This window comes from Delphinus delphis, chromosome 21, assembly GCF_949987515.2.
Source record: "Delphinus delphis chromosome 21, mDelDel1.2, whole genome shotgun sequence".
Classification (NCBI taxonomy): Eukaryota; Metazoa; Chordata; class Mammalia; order Artiodactyla; family Delphinidae; genus Delphinus; species Delphinus delphis.
Window position 1 is genome coordinate 1,749,278 of NC_082703.1, and position 15,144 is coordinate 1,764,421.

Below are 15,144 nucleotides of genomic sequence, written 5' to 3' on the forward strand. Positions count from 1 at the left end.
CCCTGAGGCTCAGGGGTCACATGCACAGGATCCCAGGGGCTGCGTGTGGTGTGCACGGGCCTCGGGCTGGGAGGCAGCATGACCTGCCCACGATCACTCAGCCAGTCGAGGCCGAGCCCAGACCAGCACCAGGCTGGCCATGACGGTGTCCATTTCTTGACAAATAAGGTGTTTCTCAAGCCACAGCTTTCAAAGAATTGGTCTAAGAATGGACTCAATTGCCACCTCCTCCAGGATTTGTACTAACCCACACTTTTCTACAAGTCTCCTTTCATCGGCATCTGCATGAAAAAGTGAAGTGTTGGGACTTCCCTGGTGGCACAGTGGTTCAGGATCCGCCTGCCAATGCAGGGGACATGGGTTCGAGCCCTGGTCTGGGAAGATCCCACATACTGCAGAGCAACTGAGCCCATGTGCCACAACTACTGAGCCTGCGCTCTAGAGCCCACAAGCCACAACTACTGAGCCCACAAGCCACAACTCCTGAGCCCACAAGCCACAACTACTGAAGCTCGCACACCTAGAGCCTGTGCTCTGCAACAAGAGAAGCCACAGCAATGAGAAGACTGCGCACGGCAACAAAGCGCAGCCCCCGCTCGCTGCAGCTAGAGAAAGCCCACATGCAGCAACAAAAACCCAACACAGCCAAAAATAAATTAAAAAAAAAAATGAAGTGTCTTCTGAAGGGCATCGTGCTGGACCAGGACTCTGCCCAGGGAGCCTGCAACCCAAAGCCAGACCCTCTGCCCCCTGGAAGCACGCGGATGTGGAGAACGTGCCCCTGCCCCCAGCTGTCGCAGTCTGGTCCCATCACTTGAGTTCCCGACCTGCCACCCAGCGCTGAGGGCGTCTGAGCAAGTGACACATGCCTCTGAGCTTCAACGTTCTCACCCGTGACATGAGCGTAGCACTCCTTTTCACCTTACTGACTGTTACACGACAACGTGGGCAGAGTGCCGGCTGCCCAAAGGCCACGGACATGGCATCTGTTAATGTGACTTCTGTTCTCAGCGAATGTCTGCTTCCTGAACAAACAGAAACAGACTAAGAGGATGGACCAGGCCCAGTCAGCACTTTTTAGAAATTTAAACTGAAATGCAGGTCAGTGGTGTAGTACTCTTTGGACTAAAGGAGAGAGAAGGGTGTAACGAGAGAGAGGTGAGGACAGGGTCCGCGGACCAGGCGTACGTTGACCAGTCGTCAGACAGTGCCGGGCAGGACCACGTGGCAGAGTGAGCGGCCAGGCACTGTGGGCATCAGCGCCGGAGAGGAGATGGCCCTCGGGGGAGGGCAGCTCAGGAGACACGGGGCAGGGGTGCTCCGGCTGGCGTCAAGCCCAGGTGCTGGGGTCGGGTTTGCAGACATTTCCTCGGTGATCAGTACGAGAGTCAGATTGTGGAGGGCAGTTCATCCCCCAAAGAATCAGGATTCAGGGCTGTGCTGGCACGGCCTGGACCAGCCCACCACCTGGGCAAGGAAGTCTCTTCCCAGCCCTGTCCAGAGACGTCACAGGGGAGCCTGCACCAGGCCCTGTGGGAGGACTGACTCCCTGAAGATAGACAGCCAGCGCTGGGAGCCAGCTCCTTCCCGCTTCGGAGGGTGGGCTTTAAACACTTCTGAGCACACCACTGACTTTATGCCTTCAAAGGTTTTTTTTTTAGTGGAATTAATCTGTGTTTTGGAAACGCATCTCTCGCCGAGGGTGAAGGAGAGACTGGAGTGTGAGGGAGAGATGGATCTAGATGGCTCCTGCAGTGGCCTCAGCAGGAACTGACAAGGCTCAAACCAAGAGAGGGGATGTCTAAAGTTAGCGGTTACATAAATGAGGGTTATTCCTTTCTCGGAAGGCTGTTTCTACATTAAAGCATCAGCAAGTTTCACCTCAGGTTTAAAACTCTACAAATTAAATATTAGTATGAAATCCCATGATTTCACTTACTACTGATTACTAACCGTCTGTACTCAAATGTAAAGAAAGAAGTAAACTGAACACAAAAAAAAATCCCCGTAAATTTGGTTTCTCGCCTCTATCTGCAGGCAAACGTTATCAACTGTCAGTGGCAACAGCCAGAAGCAATAAGTGGTACACTGACTACCAAGGTTGTATTTTCAGGGCTGCTGGCCAAGGCTCCCATTTGCACATGGCAGTCATCTGTCACAGCCGCATTCTGGACCTGGGCTTTCCTGTCACCTTGACACTGATGTACTCCAGTGAAGGCTGTCAAGAATTTATTAACATATATGTGTCGTATCTTTCAAGACTGAGCCAAAAGGAACCCCTGGCAGGAAGTCTCTCCTAATTTACCCACCTCCAATCACTACCTGTTATTTTATACCTTCTCTGCACCCACATGTTTTCTCTCCACCATATTAACTTCAGGAGTTTGAGGCTCTCCTCTGGTCATTTCCCTTTCTATTTCCGCTCTCACCTAGAACTTAAGCAACTCTGTCTCTGCCACACTAGATAAGGGAATCCTGGTCTTGGCCTGAGCTCTAGCTGGCTGTGTGATCCTGGGCGAGTCTAGGAGAAAGAAGTGAGTGAGTGAGATGGCCTGGGGCATCACTGCCACGCATAGGAAACTGCTCCAGTCCCTGACTGCCCCACGCACACCTCAACTAGCTCTCTATGGGCAGCAAGTGCTCCAGAAATGGCTCATCCAGTAAGAACATAATGGATGCTTTTCTTTTTTGACAGAGACCCCTTTGTCTCAGAGACAATTGCTCTTTCTAGGATAAATAGCCATAATACTGACTCCTAAAATACCAGATCCGTGTGCTCTGTGGAAGGTCTCAGCTGTATTCGGAGGTGACTGGTAAAGGCTGCAGGATAACTCAGAGGCCTCGGAGCTGTGGACACAGCAGTCTGAGCTCTGTTTCTGACTTGACCACTAATTCTGAGGACCTGAGAAGCTGGCTGGACCATGCCAGACCTTGAGCTTCCCTGCAGGAATGGCAATAAAAGCATAAAACTTTTAAATTGTGAAATGAAGTGAATTCCTTGAAAGCAAATAAGGTCTTGATTTGAAGTCGAAACATTAATCCTATTCAATGTCAAATGTAAAGCAGTACTTTATTTAAAATCAAAGGAACTTTTATTCTGATTGGTTGAAAGAAAATAAATCCTGCATCCCATTCCCCGCCTCAATCCCTATTAGAAGCTTAGAACTCTATGGAAAGGAAACATGAAGTTTTTCTGTCTCAACAGGAGTGATATCACCTCTAAGTAGTGAAAAATTCTTACTGTGTTTATGTATAAAGCACATGCATACACACAGTATGTACAGATACACAACGAATGTGCAGTATTACAATTTCGCTGGGAGAAGAGAGAACGGTGTTATTACTGTGCTGTGTGCCTCACGCCGCAAGTGAAGCCACGCTAAGACATGGTGAGAAATGAACCTGGTGCAGCCTAGAGGAACCCAGGCTGGAAAAGATCATTACATCAGCTGCCAGAGGTTAACTGGAAGGGGACCCAGGATGGGGTGGGAGGGAACAGGTTTTCCTACTTCTGGAAGCCTCAACACAGAATCAGTCTTCCCAAAGAATTCCACAGAACACATTTTCAATGAAAATCAGTTTACTTTCCCACTGCAGGGAAGCATGGAAGACTGAGTCCCATCACCTCCTCATGGTCAGACAGCGGCTTCCTTTCTCCACCCTGAGAGGTAAAGAAACACGGCTTCGCCACCTCAACAGGAGAGACAGCCGCTTGAGGCAATTCCTACTGCTGCCCCCCAGGCTCAGCCTGACCTGGCAACAGCTTCAGATAAGCCCTGCTGGCGTCTCTACAGAAGATCACAGCCCAGCTTGGCGATGACAACAGTGGGACATTTTGCCTCGGAGGGGCACACCTTCCAGCAGCACAGGGACCTTCTGCTGGCTTCACCCCGTCCCCCTATTGCCTGTACTCTCTGCGGAATGGACCAGCGAAGACATCTCAGCTTACAGAGAGCCTGGGTGCTGTGTGGGTCCCCTACCCATCACCTGTGCGGCTGGGATCTTAGCACAGAAGTCCCTCCCATATTCCTGTGAAAGCCACCTTGCTGGTGACACTTCTGATGCTAATATGGGAATGGTGACGGAGAGCAGGGATCTAGCCCCTGCCCCACTGTGTGCCTGGTTGGGGGGGGCACCTCTTCCTGACTTCCGTTTTCCACCTGTCAGATGGGAAACTAAATCTCACCTTTCTTACCTCGTAGGATTGTAATAATAAAGGGGAAATGTGCTGCAACCATGATGCAATAATACTGGTTTCCAAAACCGTAGAAGAAAACTATGAAATTACCTTTCTGTAAGGCACTGTTCCTATTTATTTTCCACTTTTAAATACTGCAAGCCTTTTAATCAACGAGGCGCTGGGAACAAAGGCCAGAACACCTGTCACACTTACAAATTACTCCGGGAAGCAATCCACAGGTTTCCACTCACCTCCACTCATGGTCAGGTGCCCCTGGTGACGAAAGACATGAAACAGAGCCCCACCAAGGCCCCTCGGGGGAGCACTCACCAGCTGCTTTTCTAAGGGAGGGATCGAGTCATGATGGCCGTATATTATGCCAGGATTGTACTGACTGAAAAGGACCGGATAAAATACCTTCTTCCCTGCAAACCAGAAAACAAACATATGCGCTAAGCGACAGATAAAGCTGTTAGGTTTGTTCATTTATATGCGACCGTCAGAAACAGCCTAGGGATCTGCGTCCACTGTCCCTTTTGCCTCCACTGGTCTCTGACACAGACCTTAGCAGTACTGCGGCAGGTAGACTAGATGGACACACACGGATTCCCGACTTCCCAGCACAAGGCTAATGTTCTAAGCTCTGACGGCCAGTGGACCTGGCACTGGGCACAACTAGTGGGCGTGGGTGTGAAAGAGGGCCCCAGTGCCCCCGTCCTGCCAGACCTTAACCCTTTAACTGCTGGCTCGTGGGGCAGTCAGCCAGGGTGACCTCAGGCAGCAGGAAAAGACTTTGGGAGCCCCGGGTAGCTGCTCTTTACCAATTTTCACAGAAGAATTTCAGTATCTGAACAACGGACATGGCCATTCCGGTGGTTATCAGCTGAGTATCGGCCTTGCCGCCGAGTCAAAGCTATGAGGACAATTTTCATACTGTGGGTTCTTTCTGTCTGGAGCCCCTCCTGCCCCGGTAAACGCCCATGGCCACTCCTTCCCTTCGGTTTCCGTGGTGTCTCCCAGGCTCAATCCTCCCCACCACACCTGCTCCCTGGTCATCCCCTAAAGCTGCCCTCCTAGGGGAGAATGGAAAAGGGCTGTACACACGAACTTGGGACCAAGAGTCCCAGAGCTATGGTGACTGACAGGCCCCCAGCACGACACCAAAGGAGGATCAAAGCAGACGGCATCCTTGTCTTTGTCCGCGGGGTAAATAAGGCAGATCCAGGAGCGGGTCGGCGGGGCGAGCTAAGAGGTGCTCGGGAGCGGAGCCCCACCTGGCTGCGTGTTCAGCCTGCAGGTGTTGAGGAGCTCGGAGGTGAAGTAGATGTCCACGTCGCAGAAGAAGAGCAGCACGTTGCGCCCCGTCCAGGAGCGGGCGCCCACGTCCAGCCCCTTTCCCCGGGAGAACTCCCCATTCAGCTGGATGAAGGTGAAGTTCCTGAAGTTGGCGGCTCTGAAAGGTGAGACCACACACAGTCACTCAGGTGCCCGGGCTTGCTGCCGGTGGAATCCCCTGGAAAACACACAACCGAGGCCCACGACATCTCACCACGTGTCTTCTGTGACCCGAGGGCACTGGGATTAAGGGTACCAAGGACACTTGAGAAGTCTTAGCACCAATTTATTTTTTCTTTTTCTAGCAGTTTCCCCATATTGAAAACTACTGTCACGGCTAACGTGTGCTCCTCATGCGGGGGAGAACGTGAGCCAGTGAAGACCAGGTGACAGAACCCGGGACAATCCCAATGCCTCTGGAGCCAATGAAACCAGTGGCCAAGGAAATAAAGCCGCACTGCAATGGCCCCACTGAGCGGCTTCTCATCGGGGTTCCCTCCAGGAACCCGGCAGCGTGGTCCGGGTGCATGTCTATCCCCAGACACGCTTACACCTGGATCCCTTCCCCACCCGAAGGTAAAACAGCCGAGCACAGTAAGGAAATGACACTTGGATTCAGGAGATGAGGACGTTTGGGACCTGGCTCCCCTGTGGATTAACACTGTGATCTAGGCAAGCCCATTAATCTCCTGGAGCCTCAGCTGCCTCGTCTGCAAAACAGAAATAACGACACCTTCCTTAACTGCTCTCAGGGTGATCAGCGTGGTAAGTGACGCTAAGAGTATAATGCGCACCAGGGGAGCATCCTCCAGTCTGTTACCAGCACAGGCCTGAGGTAATGGAGTCCAGGTGCTTCTTCACCTGGCTGCTCTCTCCCAGAACCTTCTGAGATGCAGCACGTCTTGAGCAAAAATTCCAGGAATTCATCTAGTACCTAGTGGGACAGGGACTGTCTTCTCCCAGAGACCCACTCTGGGTCCTACTGGACTCCCAATTCCACTTGTACAGGCCTGGCATCTGGCCAGCCCCTCTCCCGTGACACACCCTTCCTGTCCTGATGGTTTCCTCGCCCCCAGCTCAGAGCCCGCCCCCCACCCAGCCTATCCCATCCCCCGATTCTCTCTTATCCTGATGCCTCAAAAGAGGTTCAAAACCCATCTCCATTGTTTAAAGTCTGTAACTATCTCGGGTAAAGGTCACCACAAATACAGTCATAAACTTTTCAACTGTATCTGGTAGTTTAATCGGTGGAACTAGTTCTGCTACCCCTTCCTTGACTTGTCACCTCCTTTCAGACCTGGCAGTGAGCTTGGGTTTTTTATCCTGGGAATCTGGGTCCAAGCTTGTCTGAGTCTGAGGCCAAACATGCTTTTCAGATTAAGGCAGAAGGCCTGGTGCCTGGAGGAGACCTGGCGTGTAAGCCAGGAGCCCAGGTCCAGGGCCTGGAGCTGCCCAGCCCCACTGGGTACCCAGTGGATGCTGGTGACTAACCGTGTCCACAGACGAATGACTGCAATCCAGCACTGCCTCTCATTATTTGGGGCAGTCACTCCACTTCTCTGCCCTCAGTTTCCTTGCTGCAAAGCCTCATGGTACAGACCTCAGGCCCTTTACATGCTAAGGTTCTACTGTTGGATGATTCAGCCCAGCACTGCTCTACCCGGTTCTACTCTTTCAGAACTCCGTTTTGACTCTTCTCTCTGGGTAGGCAGGTCCCAGTTCCTATTTTCTGTGAGTCGCCTGGGGGTTATGCCCCAGCATTCCCTGGTAGGGACAGCGCTGCCCCCTTATCCGCAAAGAAGACATCCAGGTGGAGTGAGACCCTCACAGCATCTCTGCATCCCCTGGAGGTTTCTACAGCCCACTTCCCCCTGCCCTACTTGATCAGTTCTCAGGAAAGTTCTACCCTTGGGAGATGCCTGGGTTTTCACCTGTTCATCTTAGCTAGCCTCACAGAACTTGTCCACTGTGCAGTGGGCCGGCTTTCTCTCACAGCTGTAGCAGGTCTCTTTTCTCAACTGTCTCACAGTTCATACTCTGTGAGACCACAGGGACTAACTTCCAGGGCAGGGAGGGCTTACGTGCCCAAGCACCAAATCCTTGTTCACGTGTATCTGACTCATGACCCAGGTGGCTCCTCCCAGAGGTTTCCCAGGGTCTATCATTAGAGATTGCAAATAGAAAAATGCTTCACATTTGAACGATGGCAAGAAACTTTCTCCAAGAGTAGGGGAAGGCAGGTCCTTAATTCACTGTGTTAAAGACCAGCAAGATTTTTGTCCCAAACAGCTTACAGTCCATTTGTGTTGACATATCAAATATTTACACACAAATAGTATATTTGGTATTTACTGTGTAGAATATCAAACATTTACACAAAGTGGAGTCGTGTTTAATACTTACATAAGAATACAGGCAGCATTAGAAGCTGAACTAACAGCATCGAAGGCATGACCAGCCAGGGGGCTGAGTGAGTGGTCGGGAGGCAGCAGAGGGCTACAGGTCCAGGGAGAGTGGTGACTGGGGGAACACACGTACCCCACACAGAGCTTTGTCTCATTTGTTCTGTCCCCCAATGCCCCAAGCCCTGGTCTGAACTCTGCTGATGGACTGCTCTTCTCTGCCCTGCTGCAGTGGGTGGAGGTGGGAGAAAGGGAGGGGAGGAGAGGGGGAGGGGAGGGGGGAGGGGAGGGGAGGAAGAGGGGAGAAAGGGGCGGGGGAGGGGTGGGGGAGGGGAGGGCAGGGAAGGGAGCTTGACTGTTGGTCACCATCCCTGGGAAAGGGGGCTGGGACAGCTCACCGTCCTAGTGCTTGAGATGACCTTGAGGTAGAATTTATTTTAAAGTCTTAGAACATCAGCCTCCATGCTTCAGTGTGTGGTCTGTAGAGGAAGAGCTCTCAGGGAACGGGTGCCAGGTCCATGGCCGGATGCACACGCAATCTGCCTCCTCTCTCTTTGTCCAACCTCCCAACGAGGATGAGATAAGCCATGTTACACCCACAGCACCACCCAACCTGACTGTGCACTTTAAACCCACTCTCCAGCGCGTCCACAGGCCAGACGCAAAGCCCCAGGACACAGTTCCTACCACTTGCTGTCCACACAGTGGCCCCTCTGCCCCACGGGCCCCGGCCGTCTCTGCTTCCCACGCCCCACAGAACCCTGGCTTCCCATCCACCCTGATCAACGCCGGCCGGCAGGGGACATGAGGGACCTGGACAAGACTGCACACCGAGTCCCTGCTGGCCTGGGAAGCCCCATCGGCCGGTCCTGGGCCCTGGAGAGGCGCAGGGTAACTCTGTCACCATCCGTGGTTCCCAGTGGGGCGGCCAGGTCACTGTGCTCAGTTACACGTCTGTCTGCAGGTGGATATCGGTGCTGCCCTCTTCCTGATCACTCAGCCCAACACCCCCTATAATTAACCAGGACCCCTCCTTCTCCTCTCTTGCCATCAGGAAGGACCTCTGATAATTGACACGTGATCTCTGCTGAGAAAGAGGGCTGAGCGGGAGACACCAGAAACCAAATCAGAACAACTTCCCTCCCCTCTTCTCCAGAATGGCGAGATGAACACACTGCGAAGCATCTGGGCTGGGAGTGGGACGCCCCCTCCCATCTCGGACTCATCAGCACCAGCTCCGGAGCACAGGGTGCACGGGATGAAGGGACACCAGCTTCTGCAGGATAACCGGGCCCCCGACCTTCCCGCAGAGGGACTTGCTCGCTGGGCCCAAGCGTCCTGCCCAGCAGCACGTGGACAGCATACTAAGAGGCTGTGCAGAAGCAAGGACACATTTCAACACAGAACACTGACTGGCCCGTGGGGTCGTGGGTTTGGGAATGTGCATGACACGACCACAGGGCCACGACCCCAGATGCAGGCCACAGAGCTACACGGGCAGGGGCCCTGTTTAGTTCTCTGTTCATCCCCATCCCCTCTGCAGCGACCAGCCGGAAGATGGGCACCAAGAGCATGGACGCACTGGGGCCTCCTGTGTCAGCTCAGTGGTCTCTCCCTGGAATCCACCTCCTCCTCTGACTCCAGTGAAGATCCCACCCAATCCTCATGGCCCACATCGAGTGTCACTGCCTTTCACCCTCCTGTGAAACAAGGTGCCTTCTCTGGGCCCCCAGGCGTTTGGGCCAGTTCCGCCTCCGTTCTCCTGGGCCCAGTGCATTCTCGTGCCCTGTGCACTGGACCACCTGGTCTGTCCTCTAAACCCTGGAGGACAGGGACTGCTTTATTTTCTTATCTCTGTCTTCAGAGATTATCAGCACTGTGCGGTAAGTGGCGCCCATGGGGACACAGTGCAGCTCAATAAACACTGGGTGAATCAAGAGACGAGTCAATGTAAAACACAGAGTGCGTCTCAAACCTGTCACTGTGGGAGATGCTGCCCCAAGACACCACCTCATCCCCTCAGGTGGGCACCGGAGAGGCCCTCACACATCCTAAGCCCACCTCCCCCATCAGAAAGAGGCTCCAACCAACATGTTCCCAAGAACAGGCACAAAAAAAGCTTTTAAGAAGATGACAAATATGTAAGTAACAGAAAAAAAGAGAGCTGAAGAAAATAAAATGCAATTTGGTTTGAAATATTTAATTTAGCCATACAAAGAAATGTAATATTTAGCGGCATGTCTAGAGTAATGGCCTCATGAGGAATGGGCTTTTTCATGGTAGAATGTGGGCATTATACTCTCTACTATGTAATTTCCTGTTATGAATCAGAGCCTGCAGTTCCAAATGGCCCCAGGATTACTTATAATTATTTCTTCTCTTTTCTTCTTGAATTGTATTATCAACTGATGAAACTCTTGAGTCTCTCATTCAATTCCTTTCTTTTATATCATAAGGCTGATGCACTGGGTCTCCTCCAGGTTATATGTAGTCATGCTGACAGAGGTTAAAATGACCTGAGGCAGCCACTGTTTCAACCGGAGATTTAATTTCTCTAATTGACATGCATTTCCCAGAGCTGCTGGCTTAAAAATGATAAAAGATCTTGCTGTCTAATGTGATTTACTCTAATACAAATTTCTTCCCACCCCTGCAAGGAAATTCTCTTAATGTGACACTTCCCACAAGAGCCCTTCATAAAAAAGAAGAAAAAACCTTTAAAAATTTACATAGAAATATTATATTTGATGTATAACTTAAAAATTTAAATCTAACAGCCCTGAATATTGACATTTCTTATGAGTTCTATTTACTAAAGGGATCTGAATGTGGTAAGTAATTTAAGGCTAAATATATTCTCAGCCAGTTGTTCACAGTAGGCATTTTAAACAATTTAGAGTTTTCTAGTTTCTGAGCTTATATACAAGCCTGCTTATACAATTGTTTTAGCAGTTTCTTTTGAAAATATAAATAAAATTGACAAACCTTTAGCTTATTATCTAGAAAAATAAGAGGGATGACTCAAATTAATAAAATTATAAACAAAAAAAGGAGACATTACAACTGATACCACAGAAATCCCAAATATTGTAAGAGACAACTATGAAAAATTACATGCTGACAAATTAGATAACTTAGTAAAAATGGATAAATTCCTAGAAACACACAACACTCAAGACTGAATCATGAAGTAATAGAAAATCTGAACAGACAAATAATGAACAAGGAGATGAAAACCTCCCAACAAATAAAAGCCCAGGGTTAGATAGCTTTACAGATGAATTCTACCAAACATTTAAAGAAGTAATTCCAATCCTTCTCAAATTCTTCCAAAATATTGAAGAGGAAGGAACACTTCCAAACTCATTTTATGAGGCTAGCATTACCCTGATACCAAAGTCAAACAAAAACACAACAAGAAAAGAAAATTACAGGCCAATATCCCTGAACATAATGCAAAATCTTCAACAGAATACTAGCAAATTGAATTCAAGAGTTCATTAAAATGATCATAGGCCATGATCAAGCGAGATCTATCCCTGGGATGCAAGGATGGTTCAACATCTGAAAATTTTAAAATGTTATATATCACATTAACAGAATGATGAATAAAAATCATATTATTATTTCAATAGATGCAGAAAAAATTCAAACAAAATTCAAACATCCTCTTATGATAGAAACTCTCAACAAATTAGGAATAGAAGGAATGTACCTAAACATAATAAAGGCCATATATTATAAGTCCACAGCTAACATCATACTCAACGGTAAAAATTTAAAAGCTTTCCTTCTAAGATCAGGAACAAGACAAGGATGTCCACTCTCGCCACTTTTATACAGTACAGTATTGGAAGTCCTAGCCAGATCAATTAAGCAACTAAAGGAAATAAAATGCATCCAAATTGGAAAGGAAGAAGTAAAACTGTCACTATTTGCAGATGGCATGATACTATCTATAGAAAACTCTAATGACTTCCCAGAAAAACCATTTTAACTAATAAATGAATTCAGTAAAGTTTCAGGGAACAAAATAACATATAAAAAATCAGTTGTGTGTCTATCAATACAGATTTATAGTTACTGCTTTATGAAGTTATCTTTTTACTTTTACATCAGATAAGAAAAAAGCATAAGCAAGAAATACATTTATACTGTGTCTCATATTTCCCTATGTAGTAACTTTTACTGGCCCTCTGTATTTCTTCACATGGATTTGAGTTTGTGTCCAGTGTCCTTTCATGTCAGCCTCAAGGACTCCTTTCATTATTTCTTGTGGGGTAGGTTTACTAGTGATAAAGTCTTTCAGTTCTTAACTGAGGAGGTCTTAATTTTTCTTTCAATTTTGATGGATGGTTTTGCTGAATATTGAATTCTTGGTTGCCAGTACTTTACTTTCAGCACTTTGAATATGCCACCCCACTTTCCATCTCATTAAGGATCCCATGGACCTGATGAGTTGCTTCACTCTTGCTGCTTATGTAATACGGAAGAACAAATCTGACTCCATATTGGATCTGTTTCTTTTACTTTCTTTGTATACTGCTTTTGCTAGAAATTAAATACGTTGTCTATAGCCTGAAATATACAGGGTAGCCCATTCTCAAGGCTCTGACCTTTAAAGGTATAACTCTTTTCCATTCATATAGAGATAAAAAGTTGCAGAACAGAGAACAACATTTGTCTTGTTGGAGGTTTACAGGAACAACGTTACCTGACCTACCTGACCTACACGGACAGCTGCAAGAACGAAGGATTCCAGCACCAAGAAGTTTTCAACAACTAACCACACCCCCTCCCCTTTTAGTATAAAAGGAACCTGAATTCTAACTCAGGAAAGATGGTTCTTTAGGACTCTAGTCCACCATCTTCCAGGTCTGCTGGCTTTCCAAATAAAGTCGTTATTCCTTCCTTGCCCCAACAATTTGTCTCTTGATTTACTGGCCTGTTGTGCAGTAAGCAGTACGAGCTTGGACTCAGTAACACAGATCCTTTCTCTCTTTGTTTTTCAACCATTTGACTCTGATATGTCTAATGTGCATTTCTTTGAGTTTTCCTGTTTGGAGTTTTTGAGCTTCTTGGATGTGTAGATTAATGTTTTCATCAAATACAGGGAGTCTGGGGCCATTATTTCTTCAGATATTTTTTCCTGCCTCTTTCTCTCCTATCCTGGTACTCCCATTGTGTCTATGTTGGCATGCTTGACGGTATCCTGCAGGTCTCTGAGGTTTTCTATTACTTCATTCTTTTTTAGTTTTGTTTCTCAAACTATATCATATATCAATTGACCTATTTTAAAGTTCACTGATTCTTTCTTCTGCCTGTTCAAACCTGATGTTGAGGCCCCACAGTGAATTTTAGATATTGTACTTTTCAACTCCAGACTTTCTATTTGGTTCTTTTTGTAACTGATCTCTCTATATTTGGTGAGACATGGTTCTCATACTTTTCTTTGTGTTTTAAACATGGTCTCTTTTAACTCTTTGAACATATTTAATACAGTTGACAATGTCTTTGTCTAGTAAGTACAACACCTGTGCTTCCTCAGGAACAATTTCTAATGATTGATTTTGTTCTCTGTGCATGAGCCATATTTTCTTGTTTCTTTGCATGCCTCATAATTTTTTGTTTAAAGCTAAACTTTTTTTTTTTTTTTTTTTTGGTACGCGGGCCTCTCACTGTTGTGGCCTCTCCCGTTGCGGAGCACAGGCTCCAGACGCGCAGGCTCAGAGGCCATGGCTCACGGGCCCAGCCGCTCCACGGCATGTGGGATCTTCCCAGACCGGGGCACGAACCTGTGTCCCCTGCATCGGCAGGGAGACTCTCAACCACTGCGCACCACCAGGGAAGCCCTAAAGCTAAACATTTTAAGTAATGTAATGTGGCAGCCCTGGAAATCAGAATCTCCACCCCCCTCAGGGTTTTGCTATTGTTGCTCTTTGTTGTTTGTTTGTTTAGTGACTTTCCTGAACTAATTCTGTAAAGTGTACTCTTGTGTGTGACCACTTAGTGGTAAGCTAATGATTAAGCAGGGATTTCCTTAAATGTCTGGAACCAACAAGTCTCCCAGTCTTTGCCAGGGGACTCTGTGTGCATGGTGGGGACTCTGTGAGCATGGTGGGGCATGTCATCAACACACAACCAAGCAGGTAACAACTTACCTGAGCCTTTACTTCCTTCTTGCACAGAGCCTCAAGATCAGTCAGAGGTAAAAAGTAAGGGCCTGCTCAGGTCTTTCCTAAGTATGAGCACAGCCTCTGGATCCCCAGGAACGTGCTGGAGCTTTCAAAGCCCCTTTGGAGATCTCACTCCTCAGATTCACCTTCTGAGCTTTTTGGTTAGTCTACTGTTTGCCCCAACTCTTATCTACACCTCAGGCAGCCACAAAGGTAAAGACTTCCTATAATTGTTTTTTGTCAAATACCCCTGGATAAAAGGTTCCAGGGGAGGCCTCTGAGTCAGGTCAAATGAAGACAACCTTGTGAGCAGGGTCTGCCCGGCTGTGATTCTTACGCGCTGCTGGTCCTCAAGGCTACTGAAGAGCTGGGGGCGGAGGTGAAATGGGGCAAGTCAAAGTTCACAAAGCTCCTTGTTCACACCAAAATTCAGTCATTTGGATAAACACTTTCCAGACTGTTGCAAACTTTAATTTCCATAGTTCTTAAAAAAGTTGATTCTGAGAATTTTTAGTAATCTTCTCACTGTTTTTATGGAGGAAAATTTTGCAAGCTCTTTATTCCACCATTTTCACTGATATCACCTTTTTTTAACTGTTGCATTATATTCCATTGTATGAACTGAATATCATTTAATTTTTTCCATAATATATTTTCCCCCAACGTTTTACTTGGAAAAAATTTAAACCTTTAGAAGTGTTGTGAGCATAGTAAAGTACCCATATACCATCATCCAGATTCACCAAGTGTTAAAGTTGTGCCTTATTTCCCCCCTCCCTCCCTCCCTTCCTTTCTTCCTTCCTCTGAACCATTTGAAGTTGCAGACATCACGGCAACTTCACTTTCAAAGATAAGTACTCCCCAAGAACCAGGACACTCTCCTTTATAACATTATAACAATGTAATAATGACACTCAAGAAATTTAACACTGTCACAATACCATAACCTATATGCCATGTTTGAAGCCCCCACAGAACAACTTGGAATACCTAAAAATACAGGCATATCTCCACAAAGAGCTGGTCACCAAGCAGAGTCATGCTTAGCCCC

At 47.8% G+C, this 15,144-nt stretch overlaps 1 protein-coding gene across 2 annotated transcripts in view; it reads right to left on the reverse strand.

Annotated features, from left to right (window-relative positions):
• CSGALNACT1 (chondroitin sulfate N-acetylgalactosaminyltransferase 1) overlaps positions 1-15,144 on the reverse strand; it is a 322,489-nt gene that overhangs the window by 8,545 nt on the left and 298,800 nt on the right. For both annotated transcript variants that reach the window (XM_060001577.1, XM_060001576.1), the window contains exons 6-7: positions 5,455-5,633; positions 4,511-4,605 (exon numbers count right to left, since the gene is read on the reverse strand). In XM_060001577.1, the coding sequence (XP_059857560.1) occupies positions 4,511-4,605; positions 5,455-5,633 (274 nt within the window). The remainder of the gene's footprint in view (positions 1-4,510; positions 4,606-5,454; positions 5,634-15,144) is intronic.